Source organism: Mycena indigotica, assembly GCF_014461135.1.
Source record: "Mycena indigotica strain 171206Taipei chromosome Unknown Mind.scaff0015, whole genome shotgun sequence".
NCBI lineage: Eukaryota > Fungi > Basidiomycota > Agaricomycetes > Agaricales > Mycenaceae > Mycena > Mycena indigotica.
In genome coordinates this window covers 630,872-652,105 of record NW_023503014.1, presented here as the reverse complement: position 1 = coordinate 652,105, position 21,234 = coordinate 630,872, and the positions used below count along the sequence as shown (strand labels likewise).

Sequence of the window (21,234 nt, the reverse complement as noted above, 5' to 3'; positions counted from 1 at the left end):
GAGACGGAATATAGCGCCTTTTCAAGACCAGCGATATTGTTGTTCTTCAACTGGATTCGCAATTTCAGTTCTTTATCGGCTGGCGCTGGCCCAGAGTTGACGAAGCCATGGGCCGGCGTCGTGCGTGACTCGTGGACTGCCATCGCGCGGCGGGTGGGACCCGCGGCGGCGGAAAGCGCGAGCGCAACGAGGAAAAAGGCCCGAGCGAAGACCATAGCTGGTGAGGCAGGAGGGTGGGCACGACAGAAAGCAGGGTATTCGTGAAGCTTTTATAGCTGTTGCCCTCCCATGGTGAAGTCACCAGTTAGCCTTTGAGGCGCGTGTTGTCGTGCTCAAGAGAGCTTCTCCATCTTCGGGGGGAATGGACAGTTATTTTTAGGACGGTGGAGTTGCTATCCGGGCTTGGCAGGCGAAGCATGTTTTGGCATTGACGGGCACGATAACCCGAATGCTGTTGAGCGATACACGCGACTGTAGAGATCATCTGGTCGTGGACGACAGCGATATGCCCACATTGCCTGTGCAACCGTCAAAAGCTGAAGAAGGTTTGACAGTTCTCAGATATAGTCTGTGTGCTATTTGGGGCGCACCTTGTGCTGGCACTCGCACGCGATAAGCAGGAAGCAGGAGACCCGCCGCAAGCTAAAGATAGACCAATTTGACTTATATGTCGCCATCTCCTCGGCGTCCCGCTGGTATTGACACGGGCCGGAACGGTGTCTGTTGGCTTCTTGACTCTTCCTTTCAGCTTGGCCTGTGGAGCGAAATATCCTGAGGCGACAATATGCATTGCGCTCCGCCGAAGTAAAGGCGAAGCAACGATTTTCGCGGTGCGAGTACGGGACCAGAACGAAAGTCGGAGCAAGTGGAGTCGTGGAGTAATGCGCCGTCGAAGTTTCGAAGATGGAGTCAAGGAGAGAGATGGCATGATTCAGAAGTCGTGACGTGGCTTCTCGCACGTCACGCGGGTGATCACATCAATCGGCAAAGATGAACACCGGGTCCGGCTCCGGCGGGTCGTGGGTTAATTGTTGAAAGGAACAGTTATCCTGAGTTCCTCTGGATCAATACTACTGACAATGCCAATTCAGACCAACTGCAGTGCCACCGCAGCAGTGGTCTAACTTCCAAGTCAAATATACTGACCTGCAGAGCATTGGCAGAGCACTACTAGTATGCAGTGGTCCCTTTACTTTTATAAAATACCTTTCTCACACTGGGTGCAAACCCAATGGCAGTTTGCTAATGGGAGACCCAATGGGGAGTGGAAAGAAACACAAAGCTTTCTTTATTTCTTACAAACTTGAAGGAAAAATATTTTAACTTGAAGGAAAAATATTTTGCTTTCAAACTCCTGTTGGACCCCCCTTAGCCAACTGCCATTGCCTTTGCTACCAGTGTCATAGGTATCACACTGTAAATTGTATCTTTCAGTATGGCTGAAGATGATGCTATTTGTTAAATTGTTATATATCTTCAGAGAGTACTGAAATTAGCACTGAAAACAATACTACTATTAGTGTAAGGGCAACCCCCAGAGGCTCTGACAAGAGTCCTAGCAGGGGAGGATACAAAGTATGAATAGGACTACAGGAAATACATAGAGGGACTGATCTAGCAGGGGGGGATGCAAAGAGAAGACACTCTAAGGGTCTGGCTGCTAGGGTGCTAACTATATACTGGCCATCAATAACTGCTGATGTAGAGTGGAGAAGGCCTGAGCAGCATCGTAGGCTCTGTCCCAAGGTGATCATTGGGAGGGTCTTGACAGATCAGTGATTGTGCAGACAAAGGAGGCTGTGGGCAACGGGTCTGAGGGGGTGCTGGTTGGATGGGCCTTGGAGGGAGACTTCACATATGGGTGTGGCTAAATGGTGTGGGTGTGATGTGGGTGGGCGTGGGCACTCCTTCAGGCTCCATCTTGGGATTCAAATCACTCAATGGCTGTTGGCTTACCAGCCCCTGCTCAATGCTATGTATTGACTACAGTCAGCATCTGTGAAATCTGTCTGATCATCATGCGGGATGATGCCAAGATTGGTGAAGCAGGTTCAGGCTCAGGGGGTGTCAAAGGTGGTGCTTGCCACTGCTAGGGTGGTGCTCAGCACTCCAATGCTATGGTTAGTTGGCCACTCCAAGAGTACTTAAGGGGAAGCATAGGCAACTGATCCCTCCCCTGCCCACGTCTCTGTGCCAGGCCGGCCAGTGTCCACCACAGCTTGCTCTCCTGCCTGTCATGGATAAGACCCGCTCCGGCACTGGTGTTGGGCCATCGCGGGCCCACAACACGCAGCACGTGACAACAGGGAACATGCGCCCCAGTAGGAGGAACACACACGTGGGAAGCATGTGACCGAGAACGATGCGTCGAGCCATTGCTGAGCTCAACTCGACACCAGGGGACTGGGGAGGAGTGCTAGGAGGTTATGAGTAGCGCCTGGCCTGCGAGGGATGTACGATCATCCCCTTTGTGGCCAGGAATGGGGGCGAGGAGGAGCAGGAGAGGCCAGGGTGTCCGATCACCCCCTTGCGGACCCATGTATATAATGCACGATAGCATACCATACTGACCCATTTTGATCAATTCAGCGGGCCTGTGACCCGTGACCGTTTGGCCGAAATGTCCAATTCGGCCGCAGGCCGAATTTCGCGTGACCTACTACCCGATTAGGAAGTTCAGCGCGCAAAATCTTCCCGATTGGGACAGTTTGGGACCAAAAGATTTGGCTGTGACCTGTGACCCGCCGAAATATTTCGGCCAAAAAATCCGATGTGACCGTGACCTGCCTAATTGAATGAAATAGGTCAGTATACTCTATTGCTTAGATCATCTGAAGAACTACTTCTCTCCATGCAAGGAGGAAAACACTGACTTATCGGTCCCGACACGACCCGATTCAAACCCTCGACTACCGACAGTGACAAGGGACCGCCCGACCCGCAGTCTGACACTGCCCTGTGTTCTCTTTACCAGTGCACCGGTAACATGTGCGTGCTGGTGCTCAGAGGTTCACAGGCAGGGCCCGACTGGCCTATATCGGTGGCCGCACGGTTGGCGGATCTCATTGCCGATTGAGGATGCTATGCCTTGGCCACACCCCTCCATCTGGTGTGCCTAGGGATGCCAGCCATTGCCGTAACGGCAATGGCCGTCAATGTGACAGGTGGGCTATGGCGACGGCCGTTGAAATCACGGCCGTCAGAGCCCATAACAGAGAGCCCGACGGTACGGGACAGGCAACGGGACGGCCGTAACAGTTACGGGATGGCCGCCGGCTCTGATTGCATCAATTGACCACAATATCACTGTTTTTAGACCCGATATGGCTGATAAATGACCCGCTGTCATGAATGCAGCTCCAGATTAGGCTCGACAACACATGCTGACCTTCGGCCAGGCCGGGCTAGGGCCCGGCGTGATGCGACAAGGTTACATCATCTCTTTCGATGGGACTGCGGAGGGGGTCGGGAAGTTGGTATGCACCTGGCACATTGTCCATTTGTTGCTGCCTGCAAAGTTATTGCAGATCGGCGGCAAATCACTGTTTCAATGGTGAGTAAACAGATGATTTGCTCTATGATACCCATTGACCCGTACCAAGGGCCGTCGCGGCCGTAATTCGACGGCTGTTACAGCCTACACCCGAACCGTAACCGTCCTGTCCGGGACTTCACCAGAAGCCCCGACGGTACGGTAACGGCTACCCGTTGATGGGTCCCGTCGACCCGGGGCTACGGCCACAGGCGGCATCCCTAGTATGGGTTTTAATTATGAGTACTGTCAATTCTAAACCCCAAAAGACTTATATATTTGCTCATTATGTTTGTAATCTATACCCATATCCGTGTGGGTAAAACCCATATACCCGTGCGCACTGATCGACTAAGGGCCCCTTTTTTCGGGCCGTGTGGGTATGCCTGACCCGTTCTATTACCTACATATAAGTGAATATTCTTTGGTGCAAATAGGGTCCGGATACAGAAAAAAATCTCTTTTTTGGCTTTCTCAACATACTATAGTAATTAGACCTTAAGTTCATACCATCTTACATACATATTTATTTCAGCTACAATTAAGTTCATCAATGATGATCAGCGCATCAATTTCCTTATTTGGTATGCCGGCAATAGCCAGCGGCAAAATTTTGATGATATCTGTGAAATTTGATAGATTTTGATGCATAATTTCTATGTTTACACATTACACATTTGCACAAGTTCAGTTTGGGGAGGTCTCTCACACATTACTCGAACTTAAGGTCTAATTACTACAGTAGAATATCATGATCCAAGATTCCAAGTTGCTATAGTATGATAGCATAGTCCAGCATAGTTCTACCCATTTATGATCACAAACTAAATACTGGGACCAGTCAATTCTCAGAGACCTGAGTGCTCATAGCTTTTGCCTCCCACTGGCAGATAATCTTGTGCTCTCCAAGTCTGCCTTTGTTCCTCACATGGAACAGTGATTCTGACAGATTTTCATTGCATGTACCAGTACTCAAATTGAACTTTGCTATCAACAGAAGGATTTTTTTTTTGCCAGTAAACCTCTTTGCACCCCCAAGGGCCCAAATTCAGGTCCTGTTCGAATCTCATGAGAGTGTCTGGTGTCGTGAGAGGCTGTGTACCAAGACTATTGCCAAGCTTTACAACACTGCCGGACGAGAAGACCAAAGCCGATTACAGCCGATTACGTGTCCGATCGGCGAATCGAGCTCCTACACAGAGGGCGGCGAATCAACCATCAGCAATATATTATGTTCTGAGTTTTGAGATGCAAGACCGACGCATTTCCTCAGTCAAGCGTAAGGACTTTGACTTCGTGCGTTAGGAAGAACGCCCTTATGGCTGATGTAAATAGTCTTGGCCTCAGCGACGCGGACATGCGGAGTTGGCTGGTAAGGATCGGTGTCGATTTCCCGGTTTCCGTCCCGGCGATGTGCACAATGGCGTTCCCAGGGGGGGGGAACAAGCAGCCGTGGGCCGTCCGTTTAAATAGCAGACTGGGTGCCACTGTCAATTCCCACCCGCGCAGTATGCATTTCTCCCTCACCACCGCCCTCTCCGCGCTCTTCCTCGCCTCGTCCGCCTACGGAGTCGCCCAGATCCATTGGCACATCGGGGCCGACTGCACCGGCGAGCTCCTCGGGACGCACCACTCCATCCTCCCCGGCGACTGCCTCTCCTTCGACCAGGGCCGCAGCGCGCGCAGCGTCTCGTGGGAAGAGTTCTACGGCGAGGAGAAGATCCAGGGCCTCCGCCTCTTCCAGTCGGGCGGCGCGAACGACGGCTGCGCGGGCGACTTCCAGCTCGAGAGCAACTCGACGTCGGGCTGCGTGACGGCGCCACCAGGGTGAGTGTCGTGCCGCTCGTGCTTCCGCCATCGACTGACAAAAAAATGTGTGTAGCGTCAACTGGCAGAGTGTCAAGCTTACCTGAGGGAAGTCGCACTACTCTGAGCCCCGCAATTAGATGACCGTGCATGAGCGTAATTACATACCACACAACTAGATCATCTTGGGAATTCACAAGTCATTCGTTCGGCAGATAACAAGGCATTTTGGGCTGCTCGCGGGCTGAATATTTAAGGAACTATGCGGTAAATCCAAGCCATGTTGACTGTTACTAGTACATTTTGCTCGCTGGATTAAAGATTAGTGTAGAGACTTCTACAGGCGGTGCAAATACACACCTATTTCGACTTCTTTGCGATCACTCGACCCAGAGCCCCTCCTTCTTGTGCCAGCTCTCCAAACTCTCCGGCCCATACACGTCGTACACGTCCTTCGGGCCCTCCGGAAGGCGCACATACGCGGGCTTCCCCGCCGCGCACGCCACCGCCATGCGCTCGGGGACAACCAGCTCCGGGTCGTCGATCGCGGACGCAAACGGGTGGATGAGGTCCGGCCTGCAACGATATCAAGTCGGTCACCCGACAGCAACGAATGGCCCACCATTCCGGCGACCAAAGCCACAGCATGCTCGAGCACCTCCCGCAGAAGCTGCGCTCGGACGTCGCGGTGCGCTCCTCCGGCGTATCGCGGTCCATCACCGCCCTGTACACCCTGCCCCGGCGACGTCAGCTCTGCCCGGGCCAGGACGGCAAATTGGCAAGCGCACCGGATGTCCTCCTTCCCCTGCTCGATCTGCAGCGTGGCGTTGTGCCCGCCGAGGTTCACCGACCCGCCGTAGCCGCCGACCTTGCGGCAGATCGAGCACACACAGAGCTGCCCTATCGATTAGCTACCTGCACTTGAAGACGGTAAGCGCACCTGGTACGGCACAGCGCTGCTGCTGTCGACGGCGAAGCGCACCGCGCCGCAGTGGCACGAGCCTTTCAGGTGGACGGGCATCGTCAGTAGGTTCCGAAATGTGCGATGTGGTGGGAGGCAAGAAGGGCCAGTGGCGGTGCTAGCATGTGATCATGCGATTATGTCAACTCTTATGACTGAACTTCGATTGGGGCGCCGGAGACGATGCCACGGCCCGTGCAACGTTGCGCCAGGAGAGTCAATGGTCTACGAATGGATGCGCGTCGTCGGAGGTCGGACGTGGGTAACATCAAATTGTCAACAAGAATGGTCATTGACAATGACAGAACAGTGACGTGGCAGGCCGCCGCCTTTCTCGCGAGCCGTCATGTTGGCTCCCTACAGACACTCGTCGTCGGCCTCTCCTCCGCATCCAACTGGTCACCAGCCAAGGCAGTTGGGACTGAAAACTGTACCTCGAAATGCCGCGGCCCATCTGTGCGTCTGATTCCTTGAATCCGAATCTCCTTTATTCCAAATCGGCTGACTCTTCTTTGCCAATGGACGCTCCCGATCAGGACAAGAAGCCCCAGCGACAATATCATTCGGCACCCCCCACCCACGGCCCGGGGGCCAAGAACAACTCGCGACACATGTGTGCCAGTGTCTTCGATTGACCGCGGAAGATGCCTCTCCCTGGACCCGACATCGCGAATATCTGCCACGGGCTGCCATTCGTGCAATTCCCAGCCTGAGCCACGTATATATTCGATGCGCGTCGGGGTGCACCGCTCATGGCTCCCTCCCGACTCTCCCTCCTCGTCCTGCTGGCGGCTGGATCGATTGCAAGCTCGCTCGCTGAGACAGAATGGTACACTCGGAACCGAAACACCATCGAATCTATCTACAACCGTGCGTTGCTGAAAAGACGCGTCATTGCCTGACTGATTCTTCCAGTCACCGTGTACCCGCACAACCTCGCTGTCCTGAATGGGAGCATCCCGCCGGGCCTCTTTGACGACAACGCGAACGGGCGGATCACGCCGGTGGGCGAGTTCTTCGGGTTCCAGGACTCCGTCGAGTACTTCTGGGGCCTCGCGCCGGTCCCCTCCGGCCACCCGCCCAACGCCGTCTTCGCCAGCGCCGATGTCGTCCACTTCGTCTCCGGCTGCCCCGAGGTCGCCGCCAGCACGGTATACTTCACATACAAGACCCTCAATCCCGATAACACACCCGGCGCCTTCGTCACCAAACTGAAACAGGTCGCCTTCTGGCACTTCGACGCGGCTGGCGCGGTGCTTGCGTACGATGCATGGATTCCAAACATCCAGAAGACCGTCGGACACACACAGCCTGGTGGGGCCACCCCCGCTGGGCGGAACGCTACTATCTCAACTCTCTGCACAGCGCAAGCTACGACCTGCGTGGGCGACAACGAGGTATATGCTGATGCAGACGAGTGCGTCCACATCCTCGGCCAACGTGACTTCGGCGACTGGGACGACGTCTGGGGGGACAACGTCGTGTGCCGGCTGATCCATGCCCGCCTCGCGATACTCCGACCCGAGGTACGCAGTGCATTGTGTGCAGTAACACTGCCAGATCCCTCACACTGACACACATCTCAGGTGCACTGTGTTCATGTCGGGCCCACGGGTGGCGGTAAGTGTGTTGACGTAGAGTATAACGACGTGCGTGCTGTATGAGTGTTCTATTGTGGCTGACCTTATAATACCATAGGTCTACTACAACGACGAGCTCGTCTTCGGAGAGCATGGCGCGGCAACATTCGATTGCGGGACTTACCGTGACTAGCATTATATACCAAGATTGTAAAATTCATCAATTTTCACTGGGGGTCTGGACAACAAGAAATATTTGAGTCTACCCTTAGCGTATTTTACACATTGCATATGACAAAAGTCACGAAACTCCACATGATTTCCAGGTGGCGATCACCAAACCTGGGTGAAATTATGCCAGTAGAAGTTGGGATTAGAGATCATCGTCTTGTGGTTTTGTGACAGAATACTTGCTGGTTTTAGATCACATTATCTTGCCTTGATACTCTTTTTGGAAGTTTTGGCCAAAAGTCTGATTATTTCTTTGATTATTATTTTGTATAAAATCTTTTATTAATACCGGTCAGTTTGGTCACCACCTTGGTCACTCTGTTTAACATGATGTCACCAAGAGGCTTTATCCTTTGTGATGCACCCTTTGTAGTATGTGATATTGTCTCTTTATTTTGTCGCACCACCCAACACTGACCTACCCAATGCCCGTAGTCCTTCATGTGCATTGAGACATACAAATGAGTGGCAATTGCTAACTACATACATTTTCAATAGTCCTTCTGTGGCCTTTATGAACAAGGGTGTGTCATTATTCGAAAAAAAAACGGATATACTGTCGAAAGACCCCCTCCCTTACCATATTGGGTAATATATTCCCATGATCGCTCATCATGTGACCTAATGATGCGATCAAAAGTGGCGATAAATTCATATTTCCAGTTAAATTCATTAAAATACCATTACTTATTGATATATAGGACTTGAGCCTTCACAGAGTCCCGACTCCCTAGTAGACCATCTATATGTAAGCAGCAGGGATTTTGTATATCCACCTTGCAAAAATAGTACAAAAGTAGTGCAAAGCCAACATCAGACCTACCAAATCCCCCCTCCCCCCTAAAAAACATTTATATAGCAAAAGTTTTTCAAGGGCCTTCACCCCGATCCCATGTTCGTAATAAGCATCTTAACAACATCCCCTTGTTTATGAATGGATGCTAAACAATACCAGTGCTTTTTGTGTTCGTAATAAGCATCTTAACAACATCCCCTTGTTTATGAATGGATGCTAACCAATACCAGTGCTTTTTGTACTTTCTACAGTTCGAGATGGCCAATCCTCCAGCTCAATCTTCTTCTCTTGGAGCTGTAGCACCATCTGAAACACCCCCTGCCACCTTAGTACCCTCCTTTGCTCCACCTAATTGTGAAATAGGTAGAGACGAGCAGGCTGATGATGATCATTTGGAGGTGGATATAATAGAGGTTAAAGAAATAGTTATTGATGTCAATGCTTTCTCTTTCTCCTTTGCTTCAAATAACAATTGAACAAATAATTATTGCCAACTCTATCAACACTTAGTCTAACTGAGAGGCTACAACAACATTGACCTTCAGGACCTTAGGATGTAATAATCTAGTTATTCTTACTCCTTATAATACTTTCAAACGAGTTCTGACGGATACTCAGTAGGAATTTTCGACTTCTCAACCCAAGCAGCTATAGGAGCAATATGAACTATTGACATCACATCCAGTTTATTGCAACACAGAATGGAGTCTAACCTATATCTTTGTCTTAAGCTATCCCAGAGTGCAACCTGACTATATGCCAGAAGGTGTACTGCACTTGAATATTGCTGCTTTTAAAGATCAACTTATCAATTGCCTACTCAATACAATTCAGAAATGTACATCACCAAATAAGTGTTGATGGCATAAGACTCTTGTGACGTGATTGTTACGTCTATCATCTGTTAGAAGTTGCTCGAACGTGTAGATGGGGTTATAAATGACTTATAAGGAGATCTCGAAGTTGGTAATATCTTGTAAGCTTTCTATAAGGCTTGGAAAGCCTTGGACCATCCTATAGTCGCTTTCTTAGGTTATAATCACAGACAACCCTCACGATTTTGCGTACTATAAGCTTATAAAAATGTTTTTTGTTGCCTACTATATTTTTCTCAAGAAACCTTACTGTCCCATTTCGATCAAGTGTCCGGCACTTTTTCGAAATTTGGGACCAAAAATTTTTCTTTTAATTTATGGTAATTTTCACGAGGACTTTTTTGGTCAATGTAACGCGTAACGCGGACAGTTGACCTAAATAGGACAGTACCCTCTATTTTAGAGGCTTTTCATACTGCGAACCATTATAGGCCGTTGAGAAGCTAGATATGCCTTATGCTACTTATATGTTATTGTATGTTGAAGCCACTTCTTCTGATTGAAACTCGCAACACACATATGATCATTATAAAGTCCAAGTGATAGACAGGTAGGTAGCAGTATTGTATATTACAGGCAGTTAATTGTAAGGGCAACCCCAGAGGCCTGAGATCAAGGTCCTAGCAGGGGAGGATCCAAAGCGTGAACATTGGTAAGCGAATACAAATGAAGCTGACCTAGCAGGGGAGGATCCAAAGAGAAGAAACTCTAAGGGTCCGCCTGCTAGGGAGCTGACTATATCCTGCTTGTCCGTAGCTGCCGCTGTCAGGCACAGAAGGCTTGGGGCGGCGTCGCAGGCGAGGTCCCAGGGCGACCGTTGGGAGGGCGTTGACGGATCGGTGATTGTACGGGCGAGATGGAGGGCCGGACTGGAGTCGGAACCGGAATCGGACCGGAGTCGGACGCGTCTCCGAGGGGCCGAAAGGGGGGTTCCCTGACATTAATGAATGTCATCAATCAATCAAGGGCATGAAAGTAGGGAGAGTGATAAAAGAATGGGGGATCGTGTCTGGTTAATCTGTTCGACAGTGACTTCGACAGGAACCCTCCACCAAGGGTATTCTACTATGACGCCAGCCGCTATCCCGTTGATGGTCGATATGCATTCTTGTTTAATGTCGGGGTCCCGGATATTGTTAATGGAAGAGGTCGCCTCAGGTGTGCTCGATGAGGTGGTCAGATTTGCTGGAGGCTGAATCAATGTGATATCCTCGCTATGAGGGGTCGAAGCGACACTGGTAGAGGCAATGCTGGAGCCATTGCTTCGCCGCCCACAAGATTTGACCATCCGGTAGGCCCCTCCATGGCCAGGTCCACGAGCATGTGCCAGTGCCTGCAACACAATATATTGAGATGATGTAGACTGAGAAAACAACACACTCACTGTAGTTGGATGGTAAAATCCATGTTGAACATTTGTCATCGTCGGAAGGAAGCTCTGCGGCGAACTGACGGGTGAGTAGAACCTCTGAACAGTGGTGTTGCTGGTGGCCTATGCTGGTTCAGCATTGGGTTTGCCATTGGGAGCGATGTGTAAAACGCTGTTGCCAGCTTGCCCTGGACCATGTAAAGGCACTTGATTGAGTTCGACGCTAAATCCATTGTTGAGTGTGTGGTTGGTACCGTAGTAATTGGCCAAGGAGGGAAAGAAGGTGTGCTCCGGGTCAAAGCCAATCAGATAGTCATTGAGAGAGATAGTATGGTCATTTTCATGCAGCAGTTGACCACCGTGAAGGTCGTAGTCTGAATCGTCGTACATGAGAGGAAAGAACAGGAAGAAGTCACCGTCAGGGACTCGGGCTCGAAGTAGGTAAATCATTGGCATCGCACAGCGTCCACCATCACTTTCGTAAATCATCCATTTCTCGAGAAAGTAGAAGAATTTGCAGACATTGACGTGTTCCATTAATAGTTGCACTGCTTGGCTTGATCTTATCAATCATCATCATGTCTCTCTCTCAATGTGATTTGAGCTCGAGTTCTTCATCCATGAACTCAGAGTCTACTCTGTCTCACTCATCATACCTACCATCATTACTGATCCCGACTATCATAGTGTGCCAGACTAAATTTATAACTTTTGCTTGAATGAGAACAGAAACTCAACTATGACAATTGGACGGTTCGAGCACCTGCCATAATAGCAGAAGCCTATGATATAATGCATATTCTTCAAGCTCATCGCCAGAGTTGTATTACGGAGAAAGCTGCCGCTGAACAACGACTTCACGAATTGATTCTCTCCGTCAATTATCTGTGGACTCAGGTCGACCAAGGTGATTAATGAATTAAGGAGGTGGACATTGACACAGGACACATCCATTGGGTTATAGCCTTGAAGGGGTTGTCTGGAACTATATCTTGTCGTGAATATGTAGCTATCTCGTCCGAATAATAAGTACTTCCTGTGTAACAGTATTCCCAGGATGTGCACTCAGTTTTACTAATAAAACTGTGGCTACTGGTGAAGGGCTGTACTCATAAAACCCGGGGGAGCTCATGACAGCCATGGCCGGAGTACTGTGACAAAAAATGTGACATTCAATCAGTTGTGAATATCTCAATGAGTTTGACAGCTATGACTAAGATATTACCAGATATAGAAAGGCAAATCACCATTGTTTCAGGCCGAAGACCCGGATAAACATCTAGGTAGGCCTGTGATCTAGGGCAAAGGTATACATCCTAATTAGGCTAAAATTGATGTATCCTGATATAGCCGTCAATGGTACTGATGTCCATCAAAAATCGTTCCACATTGATCACTTTATCTTGATGTCATCAATCCCACCATCAATACTATGATCTAACACCCAAAAATGAATAAAATGGTCTTTTAAAAAGTGTGACATTTGTGACCCTTGAGCCCTTCCCCAGGTTTTATGAGTACGGCCCTTCACCAGTAGCCACGTTTTTATTAGTATTCCTGAGTGAATGAGCTGGTATTCCAAGTCTTTTCCTCCTTATACAGGTTTCACTTCGTTGTGTGTGCACAATGAGAGAGTCGGACGATAAGATTGCGATTAAAATGGAAAGATTTATTCTCGCAGCAATGAAAAAAAAAAAAACATGCAAAAGTTGTGAATCAGAAAGCCATTGATTGTCTATTCTAGGAGTTTGAATTAGATCTGTTTTGAAGGCCATCAAGAATACGGTAATACCTAAGAGGTACTTTTCCATATCTGTGATCTTGCATCTACCTAGCGCTTCCTTGTGCAACTTGTCCACCTCAGCCTCCAAGCTTTCAACCTGATTAGAGAGCTGGATATTCAAACCTCTTAGTTGCTGTTAACCAAGTGAGCTCAGATCGTCAGAAGATTACGGACGCACATTGATTCTGGTTCTCTGCTGTTTGACGGTCTCCCGACAATTCACCCATCCAAAATTGGCCCAAGACAGCTCCAGTTGCAACCTTACTTGGTCCAGTACGCTGGTGCTGAGTTGCGTCTGATAGCGGTCGCGGTCACGGGCAACACTTTCATTGGCTTGGTAAAGTCATTCGTTTTGTGCGCGAAGTTCATCCAATTTAATCTGAACCAAAGAATGCTCGCTCCTAAGGGACTCGAAAAGAACTTGAAGCTGAACAGAGGGAGCATCTGGGACAATGGTGAGTGATACCCCTCGCGCGCTGGCAACACAAACCTGGAGTTGGACTTGCCATAATTTTGACTCCTCTCAACTTGAATATCTAGGTTACGGTAAAAGTGCATGCCCAGTACCTGCGCACGGCTGGAAACCCACATTCTGGAGATGGCACAGGGTACATCTACCTATTGGTCATTCAGGACGAATGGAGGCGGAAATAGTTGCTCAAAATCGGGCACTCCAAGAATTGGAACCACCAACTGCAGTAGCATCGGTCAAAATGCAGGGGGCCAGACATTCCACCTCATGCTGGTGTTTCATGGCTGAGCACCATGTATGGTGTGGTCCTGTCTTATGCCAATTTTGTGAGTGCCGTCATGTTAAGTATTTCGATGCTCTGCATTGTGAGATGGTCAAAGAGATCAAGAAGATCTTAGAAAGATTTATTTTATCACTTGGTTGGGAAGTAGAACGGGTTCGGTTGTAGATAAAAGAAAATAATACAGTTATAAGAGCACTTGAAAGGTTTTTTATTCTATTGTCAGGGGTTATAAGCGTTTCACTAAATCAGAAGCTGTTACAATCGCTTGACGAATTTGGTGATGTGTGTTAGAAGTTGACTTTACATATCTTTTATCTCTGCACTAGGAGTTTAGCTAGTAAGTTATATACATTTCTAAGTTTACCTAACTTACTTGTTTATTTAGAATAGATTTAAGCAACATTATCAACTTAAGCGGTTAAGGTCTTAAAGAACAAACAATAACAGATGCTATGTTATACTTTCTAGGCTGATCACTGATGAAAGTGGCACATTTGATCCCATCATCAATTTCTGATGATATCATCAACATCTACCACATCACACCAACCAACCCCAAACGAAGGCTAGCACAGCCTTACCATATTTGGTTAGATGATATCATCCATCAATCCATCAATGACTTAGACTGAGTCATATCAATCCGAGTCAGAGTGAGTCATGACGTGAGTCAGGGTGAGTCGGTATGAGTCAGAGTGAGTTAGTATTAGTCAGCCTGGAATTAGTATATAAGTAGGACGCTGGTGGCCTTCTGCCCCCAGCGCTTTTATTCTCTTTTCCCTTCTACCTTCTGGGAAATAGTCATCCAGTTGTATCATACCTATCAATATAACTTGATCTCATCATCAACTACTACGAAGTTAGATCATTTGATCATCTATTAAGTTGGCCCATCATCTGATCCGGCTTTGTTTGTGACATGCTATTATACAAAATAGACAATAGCACATCTTGAAGGGCAGAACATCAACTCTCATTTAACTGCTATATCAAGCTTAAGTTATTTAGTGCTCTTGTAGGCCTCTCTCTTATCTATATATGCATTCCTAAAGCTATTTTACCTTACATCCTTTAATACTTCCTAAACAACTGCAATTTGTAAGCTATCTCCCGAGGCTGTGTTCTTAAATGGGACCCTAAGTTTTTATAAGATGCAGATAATGCGTCTATTTTTTGTAACTTTATTAGTAGCCATCTTAGAATTCAAGTGAGCAGACCTGTTACCACTTTTACTTTACTTCTTCTATAACATATTATCTTAGCTTCAGCTTAATGTACTTTGCAGACTAACTCCAGAAGAATGTAATATATTATGTATTAGAATCTTACAACACACCTTAATCAGACCTTTTACTAGCAAACACTTCAAAAACAAACTATTCTACTCTAATATGTAACTATAGTATAAAAATAGCTTTTCCTGTGATTGTGTCAGTAGACTTTACATTAATAGTTATATCTAACAAAGGCGCCCAGCGTTCCTCGGTCAAGCCGCCTGTGCTACTCGTAGCTGCAAGCTACTGTAGCATTCTGTGGGGGTGAAACACCTCCCAGAGCGTTACGCTTACATAATGTACTGAAACAGGAAACAGGCTCGGCATTATGCGTTATGCGATGAGAAACATTGAAACAGTGTGCATGGGTTGGTCAAAGCACAGAGATGCATTGTTCAAATTTAGACGCGAGTTCCGAAGCTATTTAAACAGGATATGTATGAATGTAATTCCCTTGTTCCATTTCTCAAATCTGTCGTCAAACAGCTCAAGCCCAATGAGCGGGAGCCATGGATCGATGCATGGCTTCCTCGGCTACTTCAAGCAGCCAAGGAGGCGGGAGCAGGATACCAAAGAAGGCTGCCATCGTGTCCAAGCCAGCACTTTCGTCTGCTCCCCATTCATCTCCGGCCATTCCCTCGCCCTCAACTGCAACCACTCGTGCTACCTCTCCCATCGACATTTCTGATGACGAGTTTGACCGGCCTAAAAAAAGGCAGAGGACCACACTTGTCATCGACTCCAATTCAGAAGACGAACCTGATCTTCCCGCACGGCTCTTGCCAACGCCAGCGACAATTCCTGTCCATGCTCAAGGACGAAATCCTGAGCCTTCACCATCAACACAAAACATCCCACTGATTAGCAACCACCAAGGCTCGTTGCTTCAGTTTGGGTTCCGCAAGAGATGAGACTCCGAGGAAGCGAAGACCCATTTCATGAGCAAAGCAAGGAGTCGGTGGGCTGAAAGCCGTGAAGATCGACTGGCGGAAGAGCAGCAAAAGAAGGCAGACGCCAAGGAGCGAAAGCAAGCGCTTGCTGCCATTCGCCAGAAGAAGTTCCGTGAATGGCGAAAGGAGGAGAAGGCCAACTGTAAGGGCAACCCCGGAGGCCTGAGATCAAGGTCCTAGCAGGGGAGGATCCAAAGCGTGAACATTGGTAAGCGAATACAAATGAAGCTGACCTAGCAGGGGAGGATCCAAAGAGAAGAAACTCTAAGGGTCCGCCTGCTAGGAAGCTGACTATATACTGCTTGTCCGTAGCTGCCACTGTCGGGCACAGAAGGCTTGGGCGGCGTCGCAGGCGAGGTCCCAGGGCGACCGTCGGGAGGGTGTTGACGGATCGGTGATTGTGCGGGCGAGATGGAGGGCCGGACCGGAGTCGGAACCGGAATCGGACCGGAATCGGACGCGTCTCCGGGCCGAAAGGGAGGTTCCCCTGACACCAACCACATGCCAGACAATGGAGAGACCGTTAATCAGGCACTCATTGCTGCGGCGAGAGCTGCTGCTGTTGTTCTGACTCCCATCGATTCTGCTGTTGTCTTGTGCGTGATGACCCGTACTCGTTGGTGTGCAGAAAGGGATGGAACACGGGGCGGGGTGATAAAAAATGCATTGCCAGTCAAGAGAATGACATTGACCGCTACATGCCGCAGTGCAACTGGGAAGTGCGTCCAGCAATTCGCAAGCTTCAGAATGCCTATCCAGATGGCCGGTTTGCAAAACTTCAGCCAGGGACGATCTCGCGGTATTGAGTGAAGGGGGAGAATCGATGGGCAGATGATACTCTGAGAAAGGTGGCTGCGCAGCGGGTGATTCAGGGCACAGGATGAACAGCAATTCTCGCACCTTATCCCAGCATTTCGGACTCTGTGGCCACGACCGTTCGCACATTCCGCATTGCTGGCACCCCAGTTACGCCGTCTATCGTCCGTGCTCTCTTTCGTGCCCAGGTAGAAGCGGTGGCTCCACAGCTCCTCGAGAAAGGCTTCAAAATCTCTGAAAAATATGTCCGCGACTGGTTAGCAAGTGTTATGAACTATTCATCGCGCGCAGGAACTCGAGTGGCACAGCACATACCCAAGGATGCACCAGAACAGCTTTGTCGGACCTTCTTCCGCATCCGCTACGCCATAAAAGCCCACAAGATTCCACCAGAGGTCGGTCCGAATTGTTGCAATGTTGCTGTTCTGACTCGTCTTCACTAGCTTGTGATTAACGCGGACCAGACTGGGGTTCTTCTTGTCCCATCCAGCAATCGCACTTTTCACGAGGTTGGCGCAAAGCAAGTCGACATCACCAGTAAAGATGAAAAGCGCTCTTACACAGCACTGATCGCTGTCACGCTCGCTGGTGACTTTCTACCCCAGCAGCTTGTTTTCAACAGGAGCACGGACCGCTCCCTTCCACGCAGCATCGCGCCTGGTATGGACAAGGCCATTGCCCATGGTCTGACCTTCGCTTCTGCCAAAAGCAAGAAACAAAGCAGCCACTTCTTGACCTTTCACACAATGAAACGTTGGGTCGTTACTCACCTTGAGCCACACCGGACCGATGTCATTCAACGCTTAAACCTTCCAAGCGACCAAAAGATGATTGTGTATATCGACATTTACCCTGTCCATACAGGCACCGAATTTCGCACCTTCGTTTTCGCCGATGCACCATTCATTATCCTCATCCATGTCCCTGGTGGATGCACACCAATCGCCCAACCATGTGATGTCGGGCTAAATCGAATCCTCAAGCACTTCTTGAAGCAACGCGCTCAGTCATGGCTGGCAGATCATGTCCGTGAACAGATTGCCAAAGACATCGCACCACCAGACATTACTTTTCCAACTCAAGTCAAAGAGCTTCGCGACACGGTTGTTCAGCCACATGTCGACCTGTATGAACACATGAACACTGCCGAGGGACGGAGGATTGTGCAGAAGGCCTGGGCCAAATGCAAAATTCCCAACTCTCCGTGGTCCCTTTCTGAAGATTGCTTGTATGGCGACGCTAGCGAGAGCGCGCTGCTGGAATATCTCGGCTCGGATCCCACTCTGGCTAATGAGATTCGCAACCGTTGCGGCGCTGCCAAACTGGATCGTATCTTGACAAACGCGGGAGCGTGAAGGAGCCGACGAAGCCACTGCTAATCATGGATGTGATGATGATGACGATGTGCCGCTGGAAGAGGTTGTGAATGCTGCTTTGGATGGTGCAACAAGCACGGAGTATCGTGTAGCAGATGATGCTGATGGACTGGAGTCCGCAAGTATTCTGGAGGACATTTTGGCCTATGGGGAGACAGTGTATTGAGATGGCGACTTAAGCATGTATTTATTTATTCATTTTAGCAGATCTAGATTTTTATAGGTAAAAAAATGGATTTTTTTGTACAATATGAAGACTGAAACAGCTGCTGCGTTACGGGTTATGTGCTTCAGAACTTGGAAACGAAACAGTGGGGGTGTTATGTGTTATGTTTCACCCCCCACAGAATGCTACAGTAGGTTAGGTGGGTTACGTTTACAGCTGAGAGGCGTAGACGGTAGCCCTGTGTCAAGCGGGCCGGCGGAGTGCTCGGCCTGCCTTATGCGGCTACATATGCTAGCAACTGCGGCGCCTCCTTGATAGATGGTCGGATTTCCTGGCGGTGGTGTTCGGCCGGGGCCAAGCCGGGGCCGGGCTTGAGGAACCTGCTTGTGATGCGCGCATCAAATTGCGTCACCGTCCGGAGGAGGCCACAGCGATGGGTCAAGGGAATGTGGTGAAACGATCGTGTGGCGCGTAAGTAGTTCTGAGGACTAGTTGGACGATCTACACGCCAGTCATCGCTTCGAGCAAGTCTGTGCTATACAAGCAGCTACATACACCAAGAGAATGTAAGTATACTGACCCATTTCCTTCAATTAGGCCGGTCACGGTCACATGGGATTTTTTGGCCGAAATATTTCGGCGGGTCACGGGTCACAGCCAAATCTTTTGGTCCCAAAGTGTCCCAATTAGGATGATTTTCAAATTTTCCGCGCCTGCGCGAATGTCCTAATCAGGTAACAAGTCACGCGAAATTCGGCCTGCGGCCGAATTGAACATTTCGGCCAAACGGTCACGGGTCACAGGCCCGCTGAATTGATCGAAATAGGTCAGTATATGTAAATTTAGATTATGTCCGACATTGTCGAGGTATCATATACAGTCATCTCCAGCTCATAGTAGCCTCATACGCCGCCGCGCAGCCCTGGCGTTTGGGTGCCCCAGTCCTGCACGTGGTTATTCGCGCCAGAGGCAGGCCCGTCCTCATCCGGCTCGCCCTCTGCATCCTCCTCGCCACCGGCTCCGTTTTCATAGCCACCGCTCGCGACGCTCGGCCCGCTCGACGCGGACGCCGACCGGCGGAGTGGCGACGAATGGGACGAGGCAGCGGAGCTCGGGAAGCTCGCCGACTGCGAGGAGGGATAACCGTGGGAGGGCGCCGCGAAGGTGGAGATCGGCGGCAGGCGCACATAGGGCGGGTATTCACCGCGGTTGCATGGCCCGGGCATCTTGCTGTAGTCTCCCGTCGAATTCGGGGGTGGGTACGGACTGTGGCGGCCCGGGTGGGGACTGTGGCGGCCTCCGACCATCGGCGACGCGAACCCCGTGTCCCACGCCCACCCGAGCTCCCCGCCTCGGGGGAACTGCTCGCATGCGTATGGGCCCGGCGGCTGCGGGGGAAGCGCTCCGTAGAGCGGCGAGGCATATCTGAGGCTGTTCATGTCGCGCGAGAATGAGTGGGTCGGGGCGCTGACAGGCGCATGCCGACTGGCAGCGGCAGGAGAACGGGGTCGGTCGGGGGTGTAGGTTGCCACAGTAGGGTATGGATGACCATACGGCGAGGCAGCACGCTGCCTCTCTGCTGTTGTCATCGGCGTTGTAGGCACTGGCGGCGTTACAGGCTTCACAGAAGTCTTGTTAATGGTAGCCCCGGGTTTCCTTCCGCGCCTTTTCGGTTCCGCGCCAGCCGCAAACGCGCCTTGCATGTGATGTTGTTCGGGGTTGGTGTGAGAAAATGTGAGGGAACCAGCGGCAGCCGCAAGCGCTGCATGGGTCCGGAAGTGGCGTCGCATGTTAGAGTTGACGTTAAACGCGCGGCCGCAGCCTGGGTGGGGACAAACAAATGCTAGAATCCGTTGTTTTCAGTACGAGAGAAAGATATGAGGGGTTGATAACGCACGCATGGCCCCCGTGTGGACGTTCATATGAATACGCAAGCTGCTTGGTCGATTGAAGCGCTTGTGGCACTCTGGGCATGGGTAGCGCTGCCGCTCGTCCCGCGGGCCATCACCCTCACCATCGTCATCGTCGCCCTCGTCTGCGCCGACCACATCGACATGCTGACCAACGTTGCTTGGCCTCCCACGTCCCCGCCCCCTCCCCCGTGTCCCACGGCCGGGGCCAGAAGCAGAAGAGTGGTGGCCATTGCCTGTCTGAGGCGGCGGCGAGACCCCGTGAGTCGGTGGCGAGACCCCGTACCCAGCGATATCCGCGGCCGCATTGTCGTACATCGAGAAGCCCATCCCTGTCGCCGAAGTCGACGGCGCGGGCGAAGAATGAGAGTGAGATTGTGCCGTCCACCTATGCGGGTCGGAATAGACGTAGTCGTCCCCCCTTGGACCATAAGCAGGGGGCATGTAGTGCATCGTGGCTTTTCGCGCAGCACGTCGCGGCGGGTGTGGGTGGGGGGCAGAGGGAAACAGCGCTCGCCACCCGCCGAATGGTGACGACAAATTTCGTCGCCGTGATGGCGACGCGTGACGCGTGTCCATGATTCGCATTGCCTTATCGGGCCACGCGCACACACATGTGTTTCATCTCCACGCTAGAAGCGGCCGCCTGGCCGCGGCGCCGTCCTGCGCGCTGCCCCCGTCGCTCATACTTAGGGCAGGGCAGCGCAGACGTGAAGTGGGTCCAGGGATTCGCGCCGCGATCTGCAGAAAATCCACCGGGCATCGGTGTCGCTCGGGCCTCGGGGATTGGCGGCGCGCCAATCCTCCCTGGGCCCTTCCCTGTCACGGCGCCGGTCTTTTGACTTCAGGGGTCGCGACGCCGCGTGGGAGCGCTCCGTCGGATCGCAGGGTCGAGGCCTGGTATTGAAAATGCAAAATATTGATGCCGATGAAACACGGGGATTTATGAAAAGTGCCGGGAGTGCTCAGGCTTGGCTCAGGCACACATCCCCGCAACGCTGGGAACATGTCGAGGAGCGGCGCGAGTGGGGTCTGACGACGACGATGAACGTGG

General features: G+C 50.6%; 4 protein-coding genes across 4 annotated transcripts; 2 read left to right on the top strand and 2 right to left on the bottom strand.

Annotated features, from left to right (window-relative positions):
* Positions 1–5,042: 5,042 nt before the first annotated feature.
* On the top strand, positions 5,043–5,445 carry MIND_01333600 (uncharacterized protein; the record flags this gene model as incomplete). The annotated part of the gene is made up of 2 exons (XM_037369784.1): positions 5,043–5,359; positions 5,415–5,445. 2 exons carry the CDS (start codon positions 5,043–5,045, stop codon positions 5,443–5,445), a joined length of 348 nt encoding a protein of 115 aa, XP_037213780.1.
* Positions 5,446–5,718: 273 nt separating this feature from the next.
* Positions 5,719–6,407, bottom strand: MIND_01333500 (GFA domain-containing protein; the record flags this gene model as incomplete). Its single annotated transcript, XM_037369783.1, has 4 exons — positions 6,279–6,407; positions 6,127–6,233; positions 5,961–6,071; positions 5,719–5,914 (listed from the first exon to the last, which is right to left on the bottom strand). The coding sequence occupies exons 1-4, from the start codon at positions 6,357–6,359 to the stop codon at positions 5,719–5,721; spliced, it is 495 nt and encodes a 164-aa protein (XP_037213779.1). The 5' UTR covers positions 6,360–6,407.
* Positions 6,408–7,051: 644 nt separating this feature from the next.
* MIND_01333400 (uncharacterized protein) lies at positions 7,052–8,072 on the top strand (the record flags this gene model as incomplete). Its single annotated transcript, XM_037369782.1, has 4 exons — positions 7,052–7,169; positions 7,215–7,825; positions 7,886–7,948; positions 7,998–8,072. 4 exons carry the CDS (start codon positions 7,052–7,054, stop codon positions 8,070–8,072), a joined length of 867 nt encoding a protein of 288 aa, XP_037213778.1.
* An 11,100-nt stretch (positions 8,073–19,172) lies between these two features.
* MIND_01333300 (uncharacterized protein) lies at positions 19,173–20,720 on the bottom strand (the record flags this gene model as incomplete). Its single annotated transcript, XM_037369781.1, has 2 exons — positions 20,168–20,720; positions 19,173–20,113 (listed from the first exon to the last, which is right to left on the bottom strand). The coding sequence occupies exons 1-2, from the start codon at positions 20,631–20,633 to the stop codon at positions 19,173–19,175; spliced, it is 1,407 nt and encodes a 468-aa protein (XP_037213777.1). The 5' UTR covers positions 20,634–20,720.
* Between the last annotated feature and the right edge of the window lie 514 nt (positions 20,721–21,234).